Source organism: Schistocerca piceifrons, chromosome 4 (assembly GCF_021461385.2).
Source record: "Schistocerca piceifrons isolate TAMUIC-IGC-003096 chromosome 4, iqSchPice1.1, whole genome shotgun sequence".
Classification (NCBI taxonomy): Eukaryota; Metazoa; Arthropoda; class Insecta; order Orthoptera; family Acrididae; genus Schistocerca; species Schistocerca piceifrons.
The window spans coordinates 388,699,405-388,726,151 of record NC_060141.1 but is presented as its reverse complement, the minus strand read 5'-3'; the positions used below and the strand labels follow the sequence as shown (position 1 = coordinate 388,726,151).

General features: G+C 40.5%; 1 protein-coding gene across 1 annotated transcript in view; it reads left to right on the top strand.

Annotated features, from left to right (window-relative positions):
• The window catches only part of LOC124795865 (E3 ubiquitin-protein ligase MYCBP2-like), a 145,577-nt gene extending 119,020 nt beyond the window's left edge, over positions 1-26,557 (top strand). The window contains exons 13-21 of the mRNA XM_047259947.1: positions 6,967-7,094; positions 8,286-8,489; positions 13,491-13,603; positions 24,384-24,605; positions 25,536-25,611; positions 25,689-25,703; positions 25,760-25,854; positions 26,337-26,434; positions 26,515-26,557. Coding sequence (XP_047115903.1) covers positions 6,967-7,094; positions 8,286-8,489; positions 13,491-13,603; positions 24,384-24,605; positions 25,536-25,611; positions 25,689-25,703; positions 25,760-25,854; positions 26,337-26,434; positions 26,515-26,557 — 994 coding nt within the window. The remainder of the gene's footprint in view (positions 1-6,966; positions 7,095-8,285; positions 8,490-13,490; positions 13,604-24,383; positions 24,606-25,535; positions 25,612-25,688; positions 25,704-25,759; positions 25,855-26,336; positions 26,435-26,514) is intronic.
• Positions 26,558-26,747: the final 190 nt, after the last annotated feature.

The window sequence follows — 26,747 nt, the reverse complement described above, 5'->3', positions numbered from 1 at the left end:
GGAAGGCAGAAAGGTGGAAGGAGTATATAGAGGGTTTATACAAGGGCGATGTACTTGAGGACAATATTATGGAAATGGAAGAGGATGTAGATGAAGATGAAATGGAAGATAAGATACTGCGTGAAGAGTTTGACAGAGCACTGAAAGACCTGAGTCGAAACAAGGCCCCGGGAGTAGACAACATTCCATTAGAACTACTGATGGCCTTGGGAGAGCCAGTCATGACAAAACTCTACCATCTGGTGAGCAAGATGTATGAGACAGGCGAAATACCCACAGACTTCAAGAAGAATATAATAATTCCAATCCCAAAGAAAGCAGGTGTTGACAGATGTGAAAATTACCGAACTATCAGTTTAATAAGTCACAGCTGCAAAATATTAACGCAAATTCTTTACAGACGAATGGAAAAACTGGTAGAAGCAGACCTCGGGGAAGATCAGTTTGGATTCCGTAGAAATGTTGGAACACGTGAGGCAATACTAACCTTACGACTTATCTTAGAAGAAAGATTAAGAAAAGGCAAACCTACGTTTCTAGCATTTGTAGACTTAGAGAAAGCTTTTGACAATGTTGACTGGAATACTCTCTTTCAAATTCTGAAGGTGGCAGGGGTAAAATACAGGGAGCGAAAGGCTATTTACAATTTGTACAGAAACCAGATGGCAGTTATAAGAGTCGAGGGGCATGAAATGGAAGCAGTGGTTGGGAAAGGAGTGAGACAGGGTTGTAGCCTCTCCCCGATGTTATTCAATCTGTATATTGAGCAAGCAGTAAAGGAAACAAAAGAAAAATTCGGAGTAGGTATTAAAATCCATGGAGAAGAAATAAAAACTTTGAGGTTCGCCGATGACATTGTAATTCTGTCAGAGACAGCAAAGGACTTGGAAGAGCAGTTGAACGGAATGGACAGTGTCTTGAAAGGGGGATATAAGATGAACATCAACAAAAGCAAAACGAGGATAATGGAATGTAGGCAAATTAAATCGGGTGATGCTGAGGGGATTAGATTAGGAAATGAGACACTTAAAGTAGTAAAGGAGTTTTGCTATTTAGGGAGTAAAATAACTGATGATGGTCGAAGTAGAGAGGATATAAAATGTAGACTGGCAGTGGCAAGGAAATTGTTTCTGAAGAAGAGAAATTTGTTAACATCGAGTATAGATTTAAGTGTCAGGAAGTCGTTTCTGAAAGTATTTGTATGGAGTGTAGCCATGTATGGAAGTGAAACATGGACGATAACCAGTTTGGACAGGAAGAGAATAGAAGCTTTCGAAATGTGGTGCTACAGAAGAATGCTGAAGATAAGGTGGGTAGATCACGTAACTAATGAGGAGGTATTGAATAGGATTGGGGAGAAGAGAAGTTTGTGGCACAACTTGACTAGAAGAAGGGATCGGTTGGTAGGACATGTTTTGAGGCATCAAGGGATCACAAATTTAGCATTGGAGGGCAGCGTGGAGGGTAAAAATCGTAGAGGGAGACCAAGAGATCAATACACTAAGCAGATTCAGAAGGATGTAGGTTGCAGTAGGTACTGGGAGAAGAAGAAGCTTGCACAGGATAGAGTAGCATGGAGAGCTGCATCAAACCAGTCTCAGGACTGAAGACCACAACAACAACAACAACAGTATCTGGTATTATAGTTTCATAAATCTTCCTCTGTTTCTTTTAATTGACTCTTTTTGTATTCTCTTTTGACTCTCCTGGTGCCTCTTGCCATGTGTTTTCTTACCTCTACATACCTTGGGTCAGATTGACTTCTATTTTGCCACTGTTCTCTTTGTTTTATGCTATTTTCTTGTTCCCAGTTGCTTTCTTGCATGTGTCATTCCACAATGACTGTCCATTCCTTTCGATTAGAGGAATTTTCTCTTTTGTTATACTGATTATCCTCTCTTTGAGTTCGTCCCAAGTTGTGGCTATGTCTTCAATTCCTCTTTGATGCTTGGTAATTTTAATTTTCTCATATTGAACTTTGATATCACCATGGTCATCTAATTCATACTATTTGATGTCGGTCTGATTTTGCTTTTGGTGAGGTAATGATCAGAGGGATCAGAGTCCGTGTTTGCCACTCTTCTGACTTGTAAACTCATAATTTCTCTGAAGTTGTTGTGTGCAATTGCTGCATCATTGATTGATTTGGTATTCTCCTTCATGACACCACGTCCCATCACTACTCATCCTGAATGAATTCCTTTATAGAAACCTAGTGAGGCGGTGCAGCAGTTAGCACACTGGAGGGCAATGGTTCAAATCCATGTCTGACTAGGTTTTTCATCATTTCCCTTAATTGCTCCAGGTAAATACCAGGATGGCTGCTTTTGGAAAGGGCATGAATGATTTCCTCCATCCTTTTTTAATTTGAGCTTGTGCTCCATATTTAACAACTGCATTGAACTCTAATCTTCCTTCCTTTCTTTATTCCTTGGCAGAACCATGCTTATCCATCCCTCATTGATGTAGATCTCCAGTTCATCCAGAATGGATTTTTCCTTTTTTTTCTTAGTACACTATCTGTACATTATTTGATACTCTGCAAGAAATAGCTGCAACAGCTGATGACAATGAAGATTAAAAATTAAAGTCAAACCACCATACATGGATTTTGACACAGTATCACTTACCAAATTAGCCAGTACTGTATTGTCCCATTTGTTGCAAGTATATAATGACATAAACAAGATAGAAGGTGGTAGTGCCCATGGACACAAAGGTAGTTGCACTGGATAAGATGGACAAAGGAGAATTATTGAAAACTATTGTTGTTGAATTTGGTATTGGAACTTCATCACTGGTAGATTTGTAGAATAACTGGAAAGAAATGAAGATTTTTATTTTAAAATGACAGTTTGAGTTGACAAAATCATTGCTTTTTATTCATCTGCCAATGTTGATGATAGTAGTGATGGGCCAGGTGAAAAAATAGGCATTTGGTTTGAAGACATTATAACACACACTGAACCAACAATGTACCATCACAAAATAATGGTTTATTTGGAACACCAGGCAGAAATGAGTTTATGAACTGCTAAAGAATGATATTAGAGAACTGCAACTCAATAATAATGTTTCTGAAACTTCCTGGCAGATTAAAACTGTGTGCTGGACCGAGACTCGAACTTGGGACCTTTGCCTTTCACGGGCAGGTGCTCTACCGTCTGAGCTACCCAAGCACAACTTACACCCCATCCTCACAGCTTTATTTCCGCCAGTACCTCGTCTCCTACCTTCCAAACTTCACAGAAGCTCTCCTGCGATGCTGCAGAACTAGCACCTCTGGAAGAAAGGATATTGCCAAGACATGGCTCACCACAGCCTGGAGGATGTTTTCAGAGTGAAATTTTCACTCTGCAGCGAAATGTGCGCTGATATGAAACTTCCTGGCAGATTAAAACTGTATGATGAGGTGTGAGTCATGCTTGGGTGGCTCAGATGGTAGAGCACTTGCCCGCAAAAGGCAAAGGTCCCGAGTTTGAGTCTCGGCCCAGCACACAGTTTTAATCTGCCAGGAAGTTTCATATCAGCGCACACTCCGCTGCAGAGTGAAAATTTCATTCTGGAATAATATTTCTTTCATATACAGCATGCTTATTCAGAAATATCTTTCCATTTGACCAAGTTGTGATAAAGTTAAATATTTTCACAAAATATTTAAAAACCTGTTTAGATTAAATATCCTTCATTTTAAGCTCTCGGTATAGATATTTTGATGTATTATAGTGCATAGAAATTTGTTGTGATGTGTAGTTATTGAAAAATTTAAAGTTATTACTCTAGCTGAAACTAAGTCTGTACAAGCCCTTTCAGAGCCCACAGCCAACTTTACTGCATCTTTAAATCATTCCTGTGCCTATGTTTTGTAGACTTGGGTGATACTATCACTGAGTTTCACTCACAAAAAGATCCCTGAACATTAAAAAATTATCAGGTCATGGCAGAGATGCAAATGGGAATGCTATGAGTGATCTAGCTTAGCAGATGGACTTAGAATCTGCTGAGTTTCAAAATTTAAATTTTGTCTAGTAGCTGAAGCACTGTAAACTTTATCAACTGTTTCTTGTGTAATGTCAAAATACACTTTCACATGGTGTCAGATTCTTTTCATGTTAAGAAAATTGAATTGAATTTCATGTTTTCAAGAAACCACTTTATGGCAAGATGTTAAATGAATTTTACTGACATGATTAGCAACTTCTCCACATATTTCTAAACCGATGGTGAGTGTGGACCCTGAGACTCAGCAGTGAGTGGAAAACTAGGATTTATCACTACATACACAGCTTCTGTAAAGGACATGATCACATTATATGATTATGAAGAATTTTTTTCAGAATATGTCTAGTGGTCTACAGAGTGTGTTTTTCTTCTATGTTGTCAGCTGCTACTCCACTAAAACTACATCATAGCTGCAACAGAGGGGCTGTTTTGTGTGGGAAACATCTGTAGGAACCTGCGGATAGGGAGACAGCCAGAGTCACTGATTTTTTCCAGTAATTTTCAGGTAATAGTACTGTCTGTCTGAGGTGCCCTTGTAGTGTGGGATGGAGAGTTCACAGTGTCGTAACTACAAATTATGATGGTAATACTGTGTACTCCCCTGCAGTAGGTTACATCTACTGTAATGACCATGATAGTAAAATTAGAGAAATTCAATCCTATACAGAGAGCTACCAATGATTGTTCTGAATTTATACCCACCAAAAATGGAATACAAAGAGTGGGAAATAATGGGAAATAATTTTGTTTTACTATGTATCCTCCACGACACACTGTGTAATGCCTAGAGGAGTACAAATGTTGAGATGGCTATATTGTTACAAAAAATGTACCATGGGGAACTCCACAATGAAATTATTTCATCAACATGCAACATGTGAGAAAAGTTCTAAGGCTATAGGGATTCCATGAAAATCAGTGTTTCATATTCTGACAAATAAGCTGAAAAAAACTGCATGATAGGTCCCTCACTGCTTTGTGCTCAACAGGGGAGTAGAAGTCCAGACAGCGAGTAAAAGATCATACTCATAGAATAGCAGAGGCATTCAGTTGTTGACAGGCACATGAGAGAGAATGAAAACTTCTTTAGTTTTCAGAAGAAATCCTTTGACAAGCTAGAGTCCTACCTTGTGCTAGCTAGACACACAGTGCTGCCGGGATTGCAATTCAGCAGATGGATTGTGTGAAAGAATGGGTTAATGGAGACAGAGGACAGGAGGGTTATACGAATGAAGGATGTATTGTAAAGTTAACTCCCATCTGCATAGTTAAGAAAAGCTGGCGATGGAGGGAAGGATCTAGATGGCGCTGGTTATGAAGCAGCCATTGAACTTGATCATGTTGTGCTCTGCAGCGAGTTCTGCCACTGGACGGTCACTTCTGCTTTTGGCCACAGTTTGGCAGTGACCATTCATTCCAATGCACAGCTAATTAGTGGTCATGCCCATATATAGTGCTGTGCAGAAGTTGCAGCAGAGCTGATACATGAAGTGGCTGATTCTGCAAGTGGTCCTGCTTCTGATGATGGTGTAGGATAAACTTACAACAGAACTGGTGTCAGATGTGCTGGATAGGTAAATCCTACTAGTCTCACACATGGATCTTCTGTAAAGTTATGGCTACTAGGACACTGTGTTGGGAGTGAGAGTGGCATAGAGAAGGGACACCACTTTCAGAGGGGTGGGAAGGAGATTAGATAGGATGTTCCTTACCTGGGCATGATGTCACAGTTCAGTTCTTTCAATCTGGGTTGGTACTGGGGAATGAGGTGAGTATTCTTTTGCATCTGATTCTTGGGGAGTGGTTGGAGGATTAGAAGACGGGAGGGGGGGGGGGGGGGATATTGTGTGGAAAATAAATCAGTTTGCGGACTAAGTATGGAGGGAGGAGGGGTGCAGTAGTGCCAGTCTGCCTGTGTAGGTCTGTGCGAGCTGTATAATGGGAAATGGAGTTCTCATCACTGCAGATATGCTGTCCATGTGTGGCAAGGTTGTAGGGGAGCAATGTTTTGGCATGGAAGGGGTGACAGCTTTCAAAATGCAGGGACTGTTGGTGGTTAGTGAGCCTTATGTTTAGACATTGTAACTTTGCTGTAACTAAGATTGAATTATGATTGCCATGGAATTAACATTACAGAGAGAGTACCACATGGAAAAAGTGAATTGAATTCATTCCGTAACCGAACTGAAAAATGCACAAAAATCGACGTCAGTAGTTCCAGGCTGACCTGGTCATTCTCCAAGACATTGCTTGTTTTATGAATATTTAACTGGCTGAGAACACAAGCTTTCTCAGCACAATTTGATAAAGAAATCCTCCGGCTTATCAGCTGCATTACAGGATTGTCTTAATGCAATATTCCAACAAACTTCTGATGAAGTAAATTTGGTGAAACACTACTGTGTGCAGTTTCATAAAATAATTTCATTTTATGAATAAAAAACACAAACTGTTACAAATGTCGCTATATGATTGTGTTCCTACGAACTGTGCACAATGGGAAGCGTACTGCTTCACCCAATGTGAAAACTATGTAGCAGCATTAGATCTGATTATTGATGAACAAGGCCATGGTATTTGTGAAAAATAATGGAAGCATGATGAAACTAATTTCCTTACATAATGAGAACTAATTTAAATGGAAGTGATTGCAACTATATCCACTAAAAATTGGAGAAAAGTAAACTGATTTTAAAATTTGTTTGTAAATTAGAATTTAGTATTTTTTGATTCATTTATCTGATATTTGTTACATATGATTGATTAAATTGCTATTATTTTAAGCAGAAACACTCTGGTTTAGTTAAAATAACACTCCTAAATTTCACTTGTTTCACTAAAATTACTAAAATGCGGAAAAATAGAGTTCTTTTATAGATAGATTTCTACTGTATTAAAACATTTACATATTATAATGATATTTCAATAACTTGCATTGTTGTGATTTATTTGGTATTCTTTCAGAGAATGTGGTTGTGGTGAGGGAGACTCAGGTTGTGCTGAATGTGGCTGTTGCCGCATATGTGCGCGAGAGAATGTGGACAATTCAGAACTAGCCATCCTAGGTCCAAGTGGAGCAGGCGATCTAGCTGGTATGATGAGGCTAGATCTTATCTTTGGAGGTGATGATCAGAACTTTCCCCCCCTTGCCAAACAATGTTCTTTTCCATTAGAGATGTTTCTCTCAGTTCTCCCTTTTGCATTAATAAAAAACATTCATTGCTCCTTTTAGATGACATGTATTTCCAAAATGATTGTGCCTTTCTTGTGTTTTCTTGGCACATTTGATTGGTATATAGGACAGTAATGAAAACTATGTCTCGGGTGTGAAGATTTCTCCATTATAGTCACAGTAAAATATCGTAACTCTGTTCCATTGTTAAATTAGTTGTATAATTGTCTAAGAGTTTAAAATAAGTGGCAAGCAGCAAATATGATTACTGGCATCATAAAAGATGCTGTTAGTCCATTTAATCCAGTTTTACTAAGTCAAGCAGATTGTGTAAGCCTGTTGTCCACAATTTTCACCTAAGAAATGGATACAAGGTTTACCATGCAATTTTTATGTTCTGCATGGCTGTGTGAAAGTTTCAGTTGCAGGAAACTGCGAAAGTGAAAGGCCCTTTGTGACAGTGTATTACAGTCTGTGTAATACCTTTAAGTACTGCATCCCGTAAATATATTGCGTACTGTAGCAGAGCAATACTTTTACAAAATCACTCTGTTATATCGTACTGCATCCCATAAATATATTGAGTACTATAGCAGAGCAATACTTTCACTAAATCACTCTGTTATAACATCTGTTCATACAAACTATCTCTGATCCTAACTTCCAAAGATAAAATAAACTTAAGTTTGATATTATTATGTGTTTTTAGATTTTAATCTCTGTCAAATGTATATTCTTGTAATTAAGATTACTCACATCAATTATGGATAAATTAAAACTATTTATGCACATTATTAAAGAAGTTTGTAATTTTGGGAAAAAAGTTTTGAATGTGAAAGAACATTATTGCTATGTCTTCATTCTGTATGCAATAATCTGTACTTTTCAAAACAGTCATGTAATCCCTACGTAATTTTACCTTTCACGTTATGAGAAGTGGTTTGGAAAGTTTGAATAAAATCGGTTCTATTCCTATAAATTGATTGTCATTAGACATGAAGTTCTACCCAAAGAGTTTCATATAAAAAAGTGTCATCCTGAGTTGTTTGATATTTAATTGATTAAATTTACTTAAAATTTTATAATTCACATTAAATATGTTTTCTCACAGCAGGTCGACAAGGAGTGCAACTGCAGCAGCGTTTAGAAGAACGTCGTCGACGGCAAAGGAGTAAACAATCTGGCAAACAGCATGGATTGGTCTCTAGTTCAGCAAGCAGTTCTCGCACGAAAGGTTTAGGCTCAAGAGTATCCCCCGGCCCATCTGTCTCTGTTTCTCCAGCTGGGCTTAGAACTACCCATGCATCAATTGCAGGTTAGTGGACAGCACTGTTCACCAATCGTGAATCGAGTTTACAGCTTCCATTGCATTCCTTTAAGGTCACATTCTTATTAGTATTGCAAGTGATGATATCTCTGGCAGCTCAGGAAGTTCTGTCTGTACGTGTGTTGTGTAAATTGTAGGAGTCATGAGCTGAGTTTGCTGGTGGTGTTAGCATTCTATTATTGCAAACGCTCCAAGTGATTCAGTAAGTTTGGGATGGGGTTGAAACATGGTATGTTACAATGAATTGGGGTATTGGCTTCTTTGATTAAACTGTAAAGACAGTATATACCCTCAGTTTCAAAATGAAATATATACTGACAAGGTAAATGTAGGCTAAGTCAAAACACATATTAATGTGCAACCTCTGAGACCTGTGTCACACTGTACCTGTTCATGCATGCAAGTCCATAACTGGCACCACTAATCCAAATAATTGAATTACTGTAATTTTGGATGGCATGATAAGATGCAGTAACATCCATAAAATTAACTGTGTCTGCTTAACAGTTACCACTGAAGAGGATATTAACAGCACAATACACATATACACATTGTAGTTCATTATGTCTTTTATCATAAGGTAGAGTGGTTCCTTCAAAGGACTGAACTCCCATCACCCCATCTTTGTTTTATGTTCAGTAATTCCTTGAGCAAATAACAGGGACCTTGCACTCAGTTATGGGGTTGCGCACTAGTACTCTACTCATTGTAACAGACAGCTTATCAGGGGACATTGCTACTTAGAGCAGTTACCTCAGGAGTAGAGAAGTACAGTATGTTAAACTACTGTAACATATTGTCACATATCATGACATAATATCAGATGACATAAATGAGGCAAAAGGACAATCTACCAATAAAAGGAAGAAGAAAAATAGGAAGATTATGGTTTTGTATTCTGGTGAAGGTTAGGTCACCAGAAACTGAACACAACTTCAGATTGGACATTATTGGAGAGGTCAATTGGCCATGTCCTTTCAGAGGAACCAGCGTGGCATATAATATAACTGATATAGGGAAATAAAAATCTGAATGGCTGGACAGGAATTTGAACCTTGCTCCATGTGAAAGTGAGTCTAGTGAATTAACCTTTTGACAACCTTGCTTTTCTTCTTTTCTTGGAGGACTGATTGTTTTCTGGTACAGAAGGGAGAATGGGGTGGGGGAGGTTGAAGAGCGTTGAATATGATAAATATAATAAAACAAGTGAGTAATGCACAGTAGAGATGCCACATTATTAGTCTCTTTCAGCTGCAATTGAAATACTTTAAGACAAGGTTTCTGCATCTATGTTCTCCTCTGCATCTGCTTCTACATTCATATCCTGCAGATCGCTGTAAAATGCAAAATGGATGTCAGAGGGCAGTCTCCATGATACCACATATTACGGTTTCTTTGTGTTCCATTTTTGTGTAGAATGCATAAGAATGACCCCTGAAATGCCTCTCTGTGTGCTGTAATTAGCATAATTGTGTCTTTTTTTTGCAGTCCCTATGATACAAAGGAGGGTGTATTATATTCCTCGTCTCCTCACTAACATTGATTCTGAGACTTTGTAAGTATGCTTTTTTGTGGTATGGTTGGCATCTTTCTTCAAACATCTGCCAGTTCAGATGTTTCAGCATTTCTGTGTTACTCTCCCATGGATCAGAAAACCCTGTGACCATTTGTGCTACACTTCTTTGTACACATTCAGTATTCCTTGTTAGTCCGATTTGACATAAGTCCTGCACACTTGAACAATGTTCTATGTTAAGTCAGACAAATGTATTGTGAGCAGTCTCCTTTGTAAACTGACTACGCTTTCTCAGAACCCTGACAGTGGACTGAAGTCTGCCACATGCTTTACTTATCACAGCCTGTAATTAATTTAGAGAGAGATCCGCTTCAGTTGTAGTAACTATTCATTCAAACAACAACCTGTTTCGGGGTCTTAAAATCACATCTTCATTTGTATGAAATTATTGTATTTAGTAACTCATAACGTGATCAGGCCAGTCAGTGCAAGAGCTCCAACCACTGCATGTTGGTGGAAACTGTCCGCTGCCAATAGCCGCATAGTAGGAATGCCAACTACTGCTGAGTGGAGGGCCACACCAGAGTGGCAGGGAAGGGGGTGGGGTAGTAGGGTATGAGAGGGCGGAGAGAAGAATTAGCGCTACCTGGCAGAGCATGCAGGGACTAGAAGGCATCAGACATCAAGACAATGCTGTCAGATGGAGTGTCAGGAGTTTGTATGAGTGTGTGGGTGGGTGGGGGGGTGGGGGGTGAGGAGAGGAGAAGAGAGGGGTAAAGACTGTTGGGTGTGTTAGCAGAGAGCAGCACACAGTGAGTGTAAGGGGAAGTGAACTGGGAGCAGGTGAGGTGAGAGGACAGAGGGAGTGGAACCTGTTGAGTGGAGGGTGTGGAGACAGTAGGTCATCATAGGTTGGGGCTGAGATAATGCTAGGAGTAGAGAATGTGTTGTAAGGATATCTCCCATCTGCACATTTCAGAAAATCTGCTGGTGAAGGGGAGGATATAGACGGTCTAGGTTCTGAAGCAGCTGTTGAAATCTAGCAGTTATGTTCAGCTGCATTTTGTGCCACAAGGTAGTCTGCTTTGCTCTTGGCTGCAGTTTGGCAGTGGCCAGTCATCCTGGTGGACAGCTGTTCTGCAGTCATACCAACATGTGTCAGCACAGCTGGCATATGACATGTGCCCTCCGCCACACACCGTTGGGTGGCTTGTGGAGTATAAATGTAGATGTAGATGTAGACTGTTTTCATCACTGGGCCAGTCTCCGATGAGATAGGATAAGCGTGGGACAGGACTGGAGTAGGAAGTGCTGTCTGGGTGCATTGGGCAGGTCTTGTACTGAATCTTCCACACAGATATGATCCTTGAGATTAGGAGTGGCTTAGGTAAGGACTTTGGTGCTTTATGAGTGGTGGGAAGGATCTTGCGTAGAATGTCCATCATTTCAAGGCGTGATGATAGATCATCAAAGCTCAGATGAAGGATATTATTCAGTTGTTTTGTTCCAATCTGGGCTTATACTGGGTTTTAAAGGGAGTGCTCCTTTTTAGTGGTTCTTGAGGGTGGTGGGAGGACTGGGAGTGTGTGTGGGGATACTGTGTGGGAAATCTTTTTGCAGACTTGGTCTGGGTGATAGTGCCTGTTTGTGGAAAACTGTGTGAGATCTTCATTGTACTGGACAAAGGAGTTCTTGTCACTGCAGATATGCCACTCACAGGTGGCCAGGTTGTATGGTTTTTTTGTTTTGTGTGTGTGTGTGTGTGTGTGTGTGTGTGTGTGTGTGTGTGTGTGTGCGCGTGTGTGTGTGTAAGGGATAGCAGCTGTTGAAATGCAGGTACTGTTGGTGGATGGTGGGTTTAATCTGGGCAGACGTATGGATGGAGCCTTCAGAGAGGAGGAGATCCAGGAATGTGGCACTGGGTTGAGGAGGACCAGGTGAATGGGATGGGAGAGAAGGTGTTGGGTCTGCGAAGGAATGAGGATAGGATGTCTTGGCCCTGAGTCCAGATCATGAAGATATTATCACTGAACCTGAACGAGAGCAAGGGTTTGAGGTTTTGGGAGGCCAGGAAAGTGTCCTCTACATGGCCCATAAACAGGGTTAGCATAAGAGGGTGCCATGGGGGTGCCCATGGCTGTGCCACAGATTTGTCTGTATACTTCCTCTTCAGAGGAGAAGTAGGTGTGTTTTAGGATAAAGTTGGTGATGTGTATGAGGAATGAGGTGGTGGTTTTAGAGTTTGAAGGACCTTGGGAAAGATTGTGTTCAGTAGCAGCAAGACCATGGCATGAGGGATGGTGATGTATAGGGAAGTGGGATCAACAGTGACAAGTACAGATACAGGAGGTAAAGAGGTTGGTTGGGTTTGTGTACAGTTGTTGAAGGAAGTGGTTGGTATCTTCAACATGGGAGGCTGTATTTAGGGCAGTTGGTTGGAGGTGTCAGTCAGTGAGAGCCAAAATTCTTTCAGTGAGGGTACGACAACCAATTGCAGTGGAGTGCCCAGGGTTCTTGGGTTTTTGAATTTTGGAGAGCATGTAGAATATTGTGTGAGATGTCATTGAGAAGAGGGTGGAAACAGATTCAGCAGAGAGGTTCTGGGAAGGGCCTAAAGATTTAAGCAGGGATTGAAGGTTCTGCTGGACTTCTGGGATGGAGCCACTTTCTCAGAGTTTGTAAGTGGAGGAGTCAGACAATTGGCAGAGACCTTCCAGGTAGTGGGGAAATCTTTATCTTGATAAGGTGAGGATCAGTTTTGAGACTGTTTACAGCTGTCCTTTCTTCTGCTAAAAGGTGTGTCTTCTTAGGTAGAAACTTGAGGATGCATGGTGAGGCCATATCGGAGGTAAGGAATTCCTGAAAGGTGACTGGGGGATGGTTACGTGGGAGGAGGAAGTCATGGTTGGATAGCGTTATGAACTGGGAGAGGCAGGGTTTAACATTGGGATTAGGTTGGCTTTGGTTGGAGGGATTGATGGCAAAGAAACATTTCCATTGAAGGGATTGGAAGATAGAGAGAAGATCTTTGACAAGTCCAACATGGTTCAAGTTGGGTATAGGGCTGAAGGTGAGGCTTTGGATAGGAGTAACTTTTCTGATTCAGAAAAATGTTAACACAAACACAACCATCATCTCCATTGAGATACATCCCGGAAACAACTTCTACTACAGAAAAGAATTCATGGCCCCTTTTGTGATGTGTATTGTTGAAAACTAAGAAGAGGGAGCTATTTCTTTAGTAACCTGGCAACCATAAAGCAGGTAAATTAAGCATATGAGTGCTGTTTTGTAATTTCATTACACTTACATTTATATGGCTGTTGAAACTTCGTGGTAGACTGTGGCGTGAACCTGTGATCTTTGGTTGCTGCAAGAAATGACTGTTTCCATTGTTTACAATTTTATTGTTATTTTTCTAATTTTTGATTATCCATTTACTGAATGGTAAGACTGTACTTTTGGGGTGACAGGTGAAGAACAAGCTGGAGGAAGTGATGCAGAACGAGAAGCAACTCGCACAGCGCAACTGTTTCCAGCTCGTGTTGTTCTACCTTCCAGTCATGGAACATCAGCTGTTGCACAGGCAAGTTCCTTTTGTAATCATAACTGTGTATCATTGTGTCCACCTGTGTAAATGTGTAAACTGTATATTTCAACCCTATTTTACATCAAGATTTTTTTCCTGTGTCAGTTATTACACACACACACACACACACACACACACACACACACACACACACACACACACACATATGCATACATACACACAGCCAAAAAAAATTTTAAAAGTCATGTATTTTCTTATTGGCTCTGTTGCTGTCAGGTACATTCTTCAATCACCAACCCCCATATATTCTGACATTTTTGTCAGTTTATCCTCATACTGTTTTATATCATTGAGATCCACACACTAAAGTATCATTTTGTCAATTGAATGACTTCCTCTGCGAAAGAGTAGTGCACATTTTTGTCATTTATAGAAATCAAGAATTGGTACTTCTAAAAATCAGATTGACTGTATAATAATTGAAGTACAAGAACACCATAAATGCAGACAAAATATAAAAGTCAGAGGGAAGCAGACCATATTTTAGATCACTTTCTTGTAAAGGCCAGATTCAAGTTCTATATAAAGTAGTAAATGGTACTCTTAAGTTAAATGCAATGAAATTAATGTCTCCAAACATATCCAAACAATATGTTAAAGAAGATCAGATGCACAGTCTTAAAGTAAAATGCAAAATGAAGATCATGATAATAAAAATGTCTGGACAGTTGTGAAAGAAAGTTCAATATTAGGACAAGATATACCAACTATAAAAGCCTTGGTTTGTTGTTGATTGCTTGAATACTAATCAAAATGGACAGTTAATGAGGGACAAATTTATGCAAAAACCAACAGAAAAACTAACTTATTTCTAAAGAGAAACAGAAACTGACCAGGGAACTCCTTAAGAAAAAAAGAGGGTATAGAAATCACAAATTGCATGAGGATGAAAATAACCATCTCACAGACTCAGTAGGGTTGCCCCCTCCCCAAGAGCAGCAATACGTTTAAAACAGGAAATATAAAATTTTTTGGACTGTTGCTAACATATTGAAATATCACTTTACCAAGACAATGATATGAATTTGTCAACAGATGGAAAGAATAGTTTAACAAAAATTCTAAATGTTCCAGTGGCAGATAACTCACACAATGCCAAATATAATACTGCACATCAAACTTATCAAACTGTAGATTAATAGGATTTTTGAGCACAACACTAAAAATTTTGACAGATATGTTGTTACCAAGGGTAAATTCCTATACCGAATATTCCCGAGATGATGACTAATAAAGTGTTCAAGATGTGAGCGCAATGTGTGGGTGTTGGAAGTGAGGCAGTTTGAAATAAAAGAGTGAAATACAGAAAATGTAGATATATTCTTAACAACGGGTTATGTAGGACACATCCTGGGATGGGAGTAAAGGACAACTGCCAGTCTAGGTGGTTGAGTAAGTTAAAGCTGTATGAGCTCTTAGAGGTGGTGGTGCGCATGTGTGTGACTCTCTTGGTGAATGAGGTCAGAGGCAGATGGGTTGAACACAAGGGACAGTGTCTGCTCTGTCAGAAAACTGATCACAAGAGGGAGTTGCCCTACCTGCTAGCCCACTGCCCTCTCCCAGCAAGCACACACATGGCTCATTTCCCATGTTTCCTATTGGTCATCTGAGAACCTGAGAGCTTAAAGGTGATAGAGAAATAAGCAAGGCAGAGATTACTAACCAAACAGTGCACAAGAGTTAATAAGAATTGAAAGCTAAGTACATTATATGTGTAGATATAGCAGGCAGAGAAAAATAGACAGATCAGAAAATAAAATATACAGAAAACTAAAAGGGAGTGAAGAAAGGAATAGTTACTGAGAAGAAATATTGGGTTTGAAGAAAGTAATGTAAATTGAGGCCAGGTGAGTTGCAAGAACCATGGACATGTTGTAACGCCAGTTTTCATCTGTGGAATTCTTAGAAACTTGTGTCAGGGAGAAGAATCCAGATGGCACATGTGGTGAAACAGGCACCAAGGTCACCACTATCATGTTGGTGTTGTACACCATCTGTCTATACCCATTCATCCTAACTGATGATTTGGTGGTTGTCGTACCAATTTCAGAAGTCGTGACATAGTCATGGATTAAAACAGTGATCCAGGAACTTGTTACAACTAGGAATAACACAATAAATATTTCACCATTCTATGGTTTATTGACACAATACTGTTACAAATAATTCTGTTACCAAACACCAAGTTGTAGATGAACACTTTATGGAAAATTATATAAATTGATGGTGATTATACCAATGTCCAGGAAGTGCAAGTGCAAGTGAAATGCAGAATTCCAGCAGAAATCTCAAGTCCATTGACATACTAAGCCTAGTGAATGATGAAGTGCAGTGCTGGACGATTGTTACTGGAATTCAGGCTGGTTGCTGGTCAAATCCTTTCGCCCACCCAAGGTTCCAGGGTGGGACTTGGAAGCAGGCAGTGGTGTTGGTGGCCATGGCGTCGGCATGAGCAAGCGCAAGAGGGTCTTGGGCTGCTGTCTGTGGGAAGTTCCACAGGACTTTTGTCTTCAAGAAGTATGGACATGTAACTGCTCAACAAAAATTAGTGATGCATTGGTGGAGTGATCCTGGAGATATTTTGTCATCTGAGTTTTGAAAGTGTGGACCATCCTCTCGGCTTCTCCACTCAATTGTGGATAGATGAGGCACGCTGGAATGTGGTGAATGCCGTGCTGGGCACAGAAACCATGAAAGTCCTGGCTATAGAATTATGGACCATTGTCAGTTACAAGCTCTTCCGGCAGACCTTCAATCGCAAAAATTTTTCTAAGGCTGTGATGGTGTTTGTGGCTGACATGGCATTACATCGGACAATGTAAGAAAATCGGGAGTAAGTGTCAACCACTGTCTAGAATATGGTGTTAAACGCTGGCTTGGCAAAATCAATGTGTACCCATTTCCAAGGGCGAGCACATCGTGGCCAAGAAGCAAGTGAATGTCGTGGGGCTGCCTGCTGGCTTGGGCAGGATGGACATGTTTGGCTGAGTCAATCAATCTCCTAGTTCATGCCCAGCCAGTAAGTAAACCTATGAGCCAGGAGTTTAGTTCAGAATAACCCCAGTGACCTTGGTGCAATAAGAAGACTAAGGAATGACTACCAGTGGATATCCCTCATCAGAAACAAGTAGAATTACTCCATCGATCAACATGAGCTGTTGGTGGGCATTAAAGAACTACAGAATGCAGCTGAACCCTTGGGAGGTTGTTGTTCGGTCCTTCCATGAAGTATGTGACTCTGGACTTGTTGGAGTACTTTGTCTCTACCAGTTGCGTATGCGAACTGGGAGCTGGTAATGGGAAAAGAATCTGTGGCAGCATCTACTTCTTCATCAATGTGAAAACACAGGATTTCTTCTTTGTTGAGCTCTGGATCAGGTCCCCATGGAAGGCAGGATAGGGCATCAGCATTGGCATTCTGAGTTGTGTTGCAGAAGTGAATCTCATACTGGTAGCATTCCAAAAATAAAGTCCATTGCTGGAGGTAGTGAGCAGTTCTGTCTAGAATCTTCACTGCTGGATTGAATAAAAAGATCAGTGGTTTATGGACTGTGACAAAGTGTAACTTTGTTCCATAAACAAAAACGTGGAATTTCTTTAATGTGAAGATGATAGCCAGTGCTTCTTTTTCTATTCGGGAGAACCTGCATTGGGTTCAGTCAATGTTATCGATGCATAGGCTACAGGGTGCTCAGAGCCATCCACCTCCATGTGTGTGAGGACCACTCTGACACCTATATCAGATGCGTCCATTGCAATAACTATCTGCTGTGTTGGGCCAACATCAGGGATTTATGACATGCGTAAGCTAAATGGCCATTGGTAGCACAGTTTTGAAAATAGGCCCATCTGCCAGGAAAGTCTTCACGTTGATGTTCTTTAAAAAAATCCAGACATAACGGCAATAGTTTTGGTATCCAAGACTGGTTTGCTCGGCTCGAGCGGGGTGGAGGATGTTATTGGTTAATGATATGGAGTCCTTCGTGTACAGTTGCTACATCAAAATTGCCATTAGTGTGGCCATTTGCTGCTGGCTTGCATGTGTTTACATTAATGGCTACCATGTCAATCCATGACTTCATTTTCTTGCCTGCTGCTCAGATCACTTCGAAGCTTTGTGCTAAGTCCAAAACTATGTCTAATGATGGGCCTTCAAGTTGAAGTGCCTCATGTTGGAAATCCCTGTCTGGAGTACCCTGGATGATCATGTCCCTGATCGTTTCTTGTGCGTGTGACTCCATACTTTGAGGGGAACAAAATAATATTTTCACTCTAAACCTTGCAACTCTGCAGCCCATTCTTTATGAGTCTGGTTTGGCTGTTTCTTGCATTGGTAAAATGCTATCCAGGAGGGAATGACATGGGTATGCCGCTGGTAATATTTAGTCAGCAACAAACAAATATTTGAAAAGGTAAGCTCTGAAGGCTTAGATAAGTGGGCCAGTTTGCACAGTAGCCGGTAAATGTCAGGTTTGGACCATGACAGAAACAAAGATTGCATGAGGCTGGTGTCAGTTACCTCGAATGCATGGAAATGCTCCAGTAATCCTGATTCATAGGCTTCATAATCCTCTAAAGTCTCATCAGAGGAAGAAAAAGCTTTGAAGAAGTGGTTGGAGAGTGTTCAGTAGCAGCTTCTGGTTCTCATCCTGTTGATGAATAAGCTGCATTAGTAGAGCTTCCAATGTAGATGGTAGCTGGCTCATCGCCATTTTACTGTGTTATAACTAGGAATAACACAATAAATATATCATTGTCCTATGATTCATTGACACAACACTGATACAAATAATTCTGTTACCAACTGCCAAATTATATAAATTGATGGTGTTATACCAATGTCCATGATGTGCAAGTAAAATGCAGAATTCTGATGGAAATCACAAGTCTGTTGATATACTAAGCCTAGTGAATGTTGAAGTCCAAGTTCCAGCATAGCATTTGGATTCTAAATCCAGAACACAGCTGAATTCAATATCAAACAGCAGGTCCACTGCAGTGTAGCACTTCCAAATTGAGGAGTACAACATAGTATAATGAGAACCCACTTGCAGACATCAGGAGTGGCATTAAATGAGGCTCCATAGTTAATAGAGCCAGTGGCTGGGGTCGCTATATATTCTGGGTAACTACTCGCTGAGTGTTATGGGTGGCCAGTCGCTGTGTTTTGAAGCATATGTATACGAAGGTGGCGTGCAATGTTAGCAGTGGGCCACGCACGGAGAATGCATTTCTTGACTGTGCATAATGGAGCACGTTGCTGCTCGATGCAGAGATTTAATAGTGGTAGATACCACCGAAGTGTATAATACATTTCTTTTATTTCCATTAATGATCACAAAACGTTCAGTCCTTAGACTACCAGTTTTGGTCAGCAATGACCATCCTCAGATCTGCCTTATAACATGTCCTAATATAATAAAGCCATAATGGCATTGTCACAGAATATACACAAAATCAGCTTAGCATCATCACACAATTTGTTTTAAATATGTGCAGTGATGCTAAGCTGATAGTGTGTGTATTCCGTGGCAATGCCACTACGGCTTTTGTTATTTTAGTACCTGTTACAAAACAGATCTGTAGATGGTCATCGCTGACTGAAACCAGTAGTCTAAGGACCAGAAGCTTTGTGATCATTGATGAAATTAAAAGAAATTTAGTCAAACCAATGGAGAAGGCTAAACAGTATTTACATACCAGCTGGTCTCAAAGCATCCAGTGCACGTAAATCTGTCTTAGTTGAGCAACACCTGCAAGCTATAGCACAAAGAATCTATACTGTATCAACGACATCAATCATTTCCTGGATCATCTGAAATCTGTCCCATCCCACTCCAACCACATACCTTGTTTGTCACCATTGATGCCATCTTCTCCATGCACATGGTCTGTTTGCTGCTGAACATTACCTCAACCAATGTCCACCCAATTCCAACCTATGATCTCATTCCTGCTCACCTTAATCAGCTTTATACTTACCAACAACTACTTTACCTCTGACATTGAAACAGATCAGTGGCACAGCTGTGGGAACTGGGGTGGCTCCTTCCTGTGCCATCCTTTTCATGGGTCACTTAGAAGGGGCTTTCTTGGACTTGATAAGCATTCCACCCCTGGCTTGGTTTAGATACATTGGCAACATTTGTGCCATATGGACCCATGGTGAGGGTGAACTGTTGAAATTTTTGGAATCTGTAAATACAGTCTCCCAGTTAATATTCACATGATCTTATTTTGAATCCCATGCCACTTTCCTTGTTGTTGACCTCATTCTCAAGGAGAGTCAGCTGCGCACTTCTTTTCACATTAAACCCAGTAACAGACAACAGTACTTACATTTTGACAGTTGCCAACCTTTCCTTGTCAAACATTCCCATGCAGACTCCTTACAGCAGTACATCACCATTCTCATCTCAACCTTTACTGAATATAATACTCCACCAGTCTACTCCAAGAGCAGATTTCCTGGGCTATTGTATCCAATCCTGGTACTACTGATACCTCCAAAAAGTAACTTAGGACTAGGGGTCTTGTCACTCGGTATTATCCTGGACTAGAATGTATTAAGTAGCTACTTCGACATGGCTATGACTTCCTAAAAGCATCCACTGAAATGAAGTGCATTCTATCTGACATTTTGCCCACCACACCTAGAATAGCTTTTTGTCTCCCTTACCTGTCCCGCCCACAGTCTCTGCGGTATACTGGTCAGATGCTATGCTTCCTCTGCACCCATTTCCTTACCCTATGGCTCCTACCCCTGCAACCATCGTCACTGTAAGATTTGCCCTGTGCATTCTCCTACCACCATCTGTACTAGCCATGTAATTGGCAAAATATACACTATCGAAGGGAAAGTCACCTGTGAAATGACACATCGTATACCAGCTGTTATGTGAACACTGTTTGTCCTTTCCTATTGGTGATACTACCACCAAGTTATCAGTTAGGGTGAATGGACATAGACAGTGGATGTATACAGTACCTTGTTCTAGAGCATGTTCTACAATATGATAGTCATGACCTTGGTGCGTGTTTCACCCCATGTGTCATATCAATTTTTCCCCTTGACACCAATTTCTCAGAATTCCACAGTTGGGAACTGGTATTACAACATATCCATATTATTATATTTTCATATATAAAAACAAAGATGGGGTGACTTACCGAACAAAAGCGCTGGCAGGTCGATAGACACACAAACAAACACAAACATACACAAAATTCAAGCTTTCGCAACAAACTGTTGCCTCATCAGGAAAGAGGGAAGGAGAGGGGAAGACGAAAGGAAGTGGGTTTTAAGGGAGAGGGTAAGGAGTCATTCCAATCCCGGGAGCGGAAAGACTTACCTTAGGGGGAAAAAAGGACAGGTATACACTCGCACACACGCACATATCCATCCACACATACAGACACAAGCAGACATATTTAAAGACAAAGAGTTTGGGCAGAGATGTCAGTCGAGATAGAAGTGTTGAGGCAAAGAAGTTGTTGAAAGACAGGTGAGGTATGAGTGGCGGCAACTTGAAATTAGCGGAGATTGAGGCCTGGCGGATGACGAGAAGAGAGGATATACTGAAGGGCAAGTTCCCATCTCCGGAGTTCGGATAGGTTGGTGTTGGTGGGAAGTATCCAGATAACCCGGACGGTGTAACACTGTGCCAAGATGTGCTGGCTGTGCACCAAGGCATGTTTAGCCACAGGGTGATCCTCATTACCAACAAACACTGTCTGCCTGTGTCCATTCATGCGAATGGACAGTTTGTTGCTGGTCATTCCCACATAGAATGCATCACAGTGTAGGCAGGTCAGTTGGTAAATCACGTGGGTGCTTTCACACGTGGCTCTGCCTCTGATCGTGTACACCTTCCGGGTTACAGGACTGGAGTAGGTGGTGGTGGGAGGGTGCATGGGACAGGTTTTGCATCGGGGGCGGTTACAAGGATAGGAGCCAGAGGGTAGGGAAGGTGGTTTGGGGATTTCGTAGGGATGAACTAACAGGTTACGAAGGTTAGGTGGACGGCGGAAAGACACTCTTGGCGGAGTGGGGAGGATTTCATGAAGGATGAGATCCATCCTTCATGAAATCCTCCCCACTCCGCCAAGAGTGTCTTTCCGCCGTCCACCTAACCTTCGTAACCTGTTAGTTCATCCCTACGAAATCCCCAAACCACCTTCCCTACCCTCTGGCTCCTATCCTTGTAACCGCCCCCGATGCAAAACCTGTCCCATGCACCCTCCCACCACCACCTACTCCAGACCTGTAACCCGGAAGGTGTACACGATCAGAGGCAGAGCCACGTGTGAAAGCACCCACGTGATTTACCAACTGACCTGCCTACACTGTGATGCATTCTATGTGGGAATGACCAGCAACAAACTGTCCATTCGCATGAATGGACACAGGCAGACAGTGTTTGTTGGTAATGAGGATCACCCTGTGGCTAAACATGCCTTGGTGCACAGCCAGCACATCTTGGCACAGTGTTACACCGTCCGGGTTATCTGGATACTTCCCACCAACACCAACCTATCCGAACTCCGGAGATGGGAACTTGCCCTTCAGTATATCCTCTCTTCTCGTCATCCGCCAGGCCTCAATCTCCGCTAATTTCAAGTTGCCGCCACTTATACCTCACCTGTCTTTCAACAACTTCTTTGCCTCAACACTTCTATCTCGACTGACATCTCTGCCCAAACTCTTTGTCTTTAAATATGTCTGCTTGTGTCTGTATGTGTGGATGGATATGTGCGTGTGTGCGAGTGTATACCTGTCCTTTTTTCCCCCTAAGGTAAGTCTTTCCGCTCCCGGGATTGGAATGACTCCTTACCCTCTCCCTTAAAACCCACTTCCTTTCGTCTTCCCCTCTCCTTCCCTCTTTCCTGATGAGGCAACAGTTTGTTGCGAAAGCTTGAATTTTGTGTATGTTTGTGTTTGTTTGTGTGTCTATCGACCTGCCAGCGCTTTTGTTCGGTAAGTCACCCCATCTTTGTTTTTATATATAATTTTTCCCACGTGGAATGTTTCCTTCCATTATATTATTATTATATTTTCAAGTATATTATTTTTGTTGATATGTTAACACTAAGTAATTAGTGCCATCAATAGCAAATCTCAAGTTGATTCAATATTTCTAGATTTCCAGAAGGCTTTTGGCATCATTATTCACAAGCAGCTTCAAATCCAATTGTGCATGCTGGGATTCATGATTTCCTGTCAGGTAGATCACGATTCATAGTAATTGATGGCAAGGCATCTAGTGAAACCAAAGCGATATATGTGATTCTCCAAGGAAGTATTATAGGGTCTCTCATGTTCTTAAGCTACATAAGTGATTTAGGAAACAGTCTGAGCAGCCCTCATAGATTGTTTGCAGATGATGTTGTCATTTACCATCTAATATAGCCATCAGAAGATTAAAAACAAATTGCAAAATGATCTGAACAAGGTATATGCATGGTGTGAAAAGTGGCAGTCAATCCAAAATAATAAAAAGTATGTGGTCCTACACGTAAATACTAAAAAAGTAACTTTTAAAGTTTGGTTACATGATAAACACAAAAATTTTAAGGTTATTGATCAGCTAAATAGTTAGGACTAACAAATACAAACAACTTAAATTGGAACCATTATGTAGCAAATGTTGTGGGGAAGGCTGTGTTTTATTGATAATCATCAAATAAAAATGTGGGGAAGGCTGTGTTTTATTGGTAGATTGCATAGAAGATGCAGAGACTTCCTACAATATGCTTATCGATCCTCTTCTGTTTTTGCTGCACAGAATGGGATCCTTACAAGATAGGATTGATGGAGGACATGGACAAAGTTAAGAGAAGGTTAGCTTGTTTTGTATTCTAATGAAGTAGGGGAGAGATTGCAATGAATATGAAAACAAGAAAGCTATTTTTAGTTGCAATGAGATCTTTCCATAAAATTTCAGTCACATTTGCCAAAAATATTTTGTTGAGTCGCACCTACATTGGGAGAAGTGACCATTATTGGGATAAGAGAAATAAGAGCTTGCATGCAAATATTTGGATGCTCATTTCTCCCATGTGCTGTTCAAGAGTAGCGTAGTCGAGAAATAGTCCGAAAGTGTTTCTGTGAAGCCTCTGCCAAATGCTTATGGCATGAGTGCATCTTCCTGGTGTCCTGTCAATGAGGTCAGGTCTTTGCGTTGTCATTACATCCAATATATTTCCATCATGAGAGGTGGTGCTCATAGAAAATTTAAGACATGTGACAGTCCATGTGATGTGCTCAGATATTCTAATCAGTAGCACTTGTCCTGCAGTAGCTAGGACTCTTGTGTTTGAATCCTAGTGTAGCAAGCATATCCTTTTAACTTGTCATGTATAACAGTGGATAATCTTTGTTTTGCTACATTGGTGCTAGCACTTCTTTTGAATTAATTTTGGCATGAAAAATTAACAGCAGCCACTGAATTGTTTGAAAATTGCAGCAGGAGAGGAAGACGATTTTCACATTTGAAATCAGCACTGGAAATATAACTACATACAATTGAAAAATCTAATACAGCTGAAAATGTGAACAGAATTGTTGCCCAATCCTACCAACACATGCACATTCCATATAAAGTGAAAGATTTCTTTCTCAAATGAAACTGGCATTGAATGAAAGTTAACATTTTCTAGCTGATGTCTCTATTTATATGATTAGTTAATTTTTAAAATCCAAAAGACAGATACCAGCATTCTTCACTGGATCTCCTGACAAGCCTCTCCCTCACAGGTCAGCTGTGGTCTACACCACACAGTACTGCTGCTCTCAGGAGGTGAGGTACTGACATTTGGCAGCAATACCAGTGGTCAACTAGGCCTAGCAGACTTGACTCCACGAGGGGTGCCAACAAGAGTGAAGCTTCCTCACACCGCAGTCCAGGTTGCGGCAGGCAGCAGCCATACTGTCATTCTCTCTTCAAGAGGAGAGGTCTATACATTTGGTAGTTTCCAGGTGTGTAACTATATCATCTTCTGAATGAACATTTCTATGAATAGCTGATTCATTAATATAAATTGTTATGAGCAAAACTTGGCTGTTTGGTAAGTAATAGATACAAAATTATACAGTTTTTGATGTATAACATGAGAAAAGCTTGTCTGTTGCTAGCTTTTTACATCAGAAATGACAAAAACCTATTAGTGAAACAACTGGTTGCTAAAGTCTGTGATGGATTTGTATCAGGCATAGAATATAAAACTTCTCGGCAGATTAAAACTGTGTGCTAGTCCTCTGTGAAGAAGGGTAGCGAATCCTGCCTGGAGAGCTCAGCTGGTGGGGCAATTGCTTGCGAAAGATGAAGGCTCCTGGTTTGTATTCTGGTCTGACACATGGTTTTGATCTGCCAAGAAGTTTCAGATTAGCCCCCTTTCCACTGCAGAATGAATTATCTTTCTAGATGGAATATAATACTGAGAAACTATAGGAACATCAATTTAATGAAGTATTAGAGTGCTTTCTGTGCTCTTCTGTTTCTCCTATGCCTGTGTTGTAATACCTCCTTTTTCTTGATTTGAATAATGTTTCTTATGTGAATTGTTGCAATGTTCCTTAGCTGCTGCCTGAAGTTTCTCATTTACATTTCAGATTTTCATGTGGACTATACATTTATGTACCAGTTCTGCTCTAAATATGATTAGATGCTTTTCACCGGAATTGGTAGTGTTGTTAAACCCACAAAGTATTTCAGTACAAGTCCTTATCTCATAAAATTGAGCAGGGGCAGACAATGAGTTGCTAACAATCTCAATCATGTGTGGATTAAATGTTCATCAGTAAGATCTGTACTAGTTATTCTGCCAAAAGTATGGAAGTGATTGCTTTATGGCCTGACAAACCCTTGAAACAATCTGTCATGGCTTGGTCTGAGCAATTCATACATAGGCTCTTGGGGCAGGGGGCGGTGGTGGTTGTTTTGATGTGATTCCCAGCAATGTGTGCCTCTACAGATCAGCTGATGGTATCTGAAAGAAAAAAAGGCTTCATGTTCATCCCTAATTCATTGCCTAGCAATTAAATGTTTTTGATCTGTTCCAGGCATATGTGTCACAGGTATTCACAATAATTTATAAAAAGTCTGACCAGAGTAATATTTTCCACATTATTAGGTAATTGTGAACATCTTGTGTCCTCTGAAGATAAGATTATTTTTTCAGAATTTAAAAGGTTCCTTTGTTCCAAAATACAAATGAAAAATGTGTTGGTAAATTGTGGATAGAAGCATTCCTCAGTGTTTTTCACACAGGTTAAGAATTTTTCATGCAGGGTAAGAATGTCATTATCATGGAACTCTTTTTTTTTCAGTCCTTACATTTATGTACGAAACATAATTGAAATAATAAATTAACTGCTTAATGACCTATTCTCATGGGACAAGGTTTACATAATCTGTGAGCAGTTATTACTAAATCTTCATTGCATTGAGAGTGTTGATAATAGCTGCCTATACTTAAAGTGATAGTGGGTGGAGGAGTTACACTGAAATTATAGTCGGTTCAGCCTGATTTAGGTTTAGTGTGATTTCTGGAAATAATTCATATGAATACTGGGATGATTCTTTTAACAAGGTTTGAATGGTTTTTGCTCTTGTCAAAAAAGCTAGTGTTCTATTTGTAATAGCTATATATAAGAGGTAGATTGTGATGTGTTTTATAAGGATCGAGATGCTAATATTAAATTTAACAGTTTCATGATACATTTGCATTGCTGCTCAAAAGTAACTTCTCTAATGAACCAATTGAGAATGTCATTAGAGCACAACAGCTTAATAAAAGGATTAAAGAGTGAGAAGATGGAGACTACACTTTTCTGCCTTTTTGTGGAATATATGCTATGGTGAAAGATTGATGAATCTTATAAACAGGAAAAGGGACTGTCTAGAGCAGTTTGATACTATAAAATTATAATTTTGATCAGGGCCAGTTTAAGATCGAAGCAACACAAGGGACAACTTGGGGCACCAAGGTGAAAGGGGTATCAGAGGTAGATTTCTGTACATAGTGTATCACAGTTAATAGTGCCCATTGTGGCATCTAGCTGAGAGGGATGCCAGGGGTACATGACTGCAAAATTTGTATACTATGTGTATGAAAATTA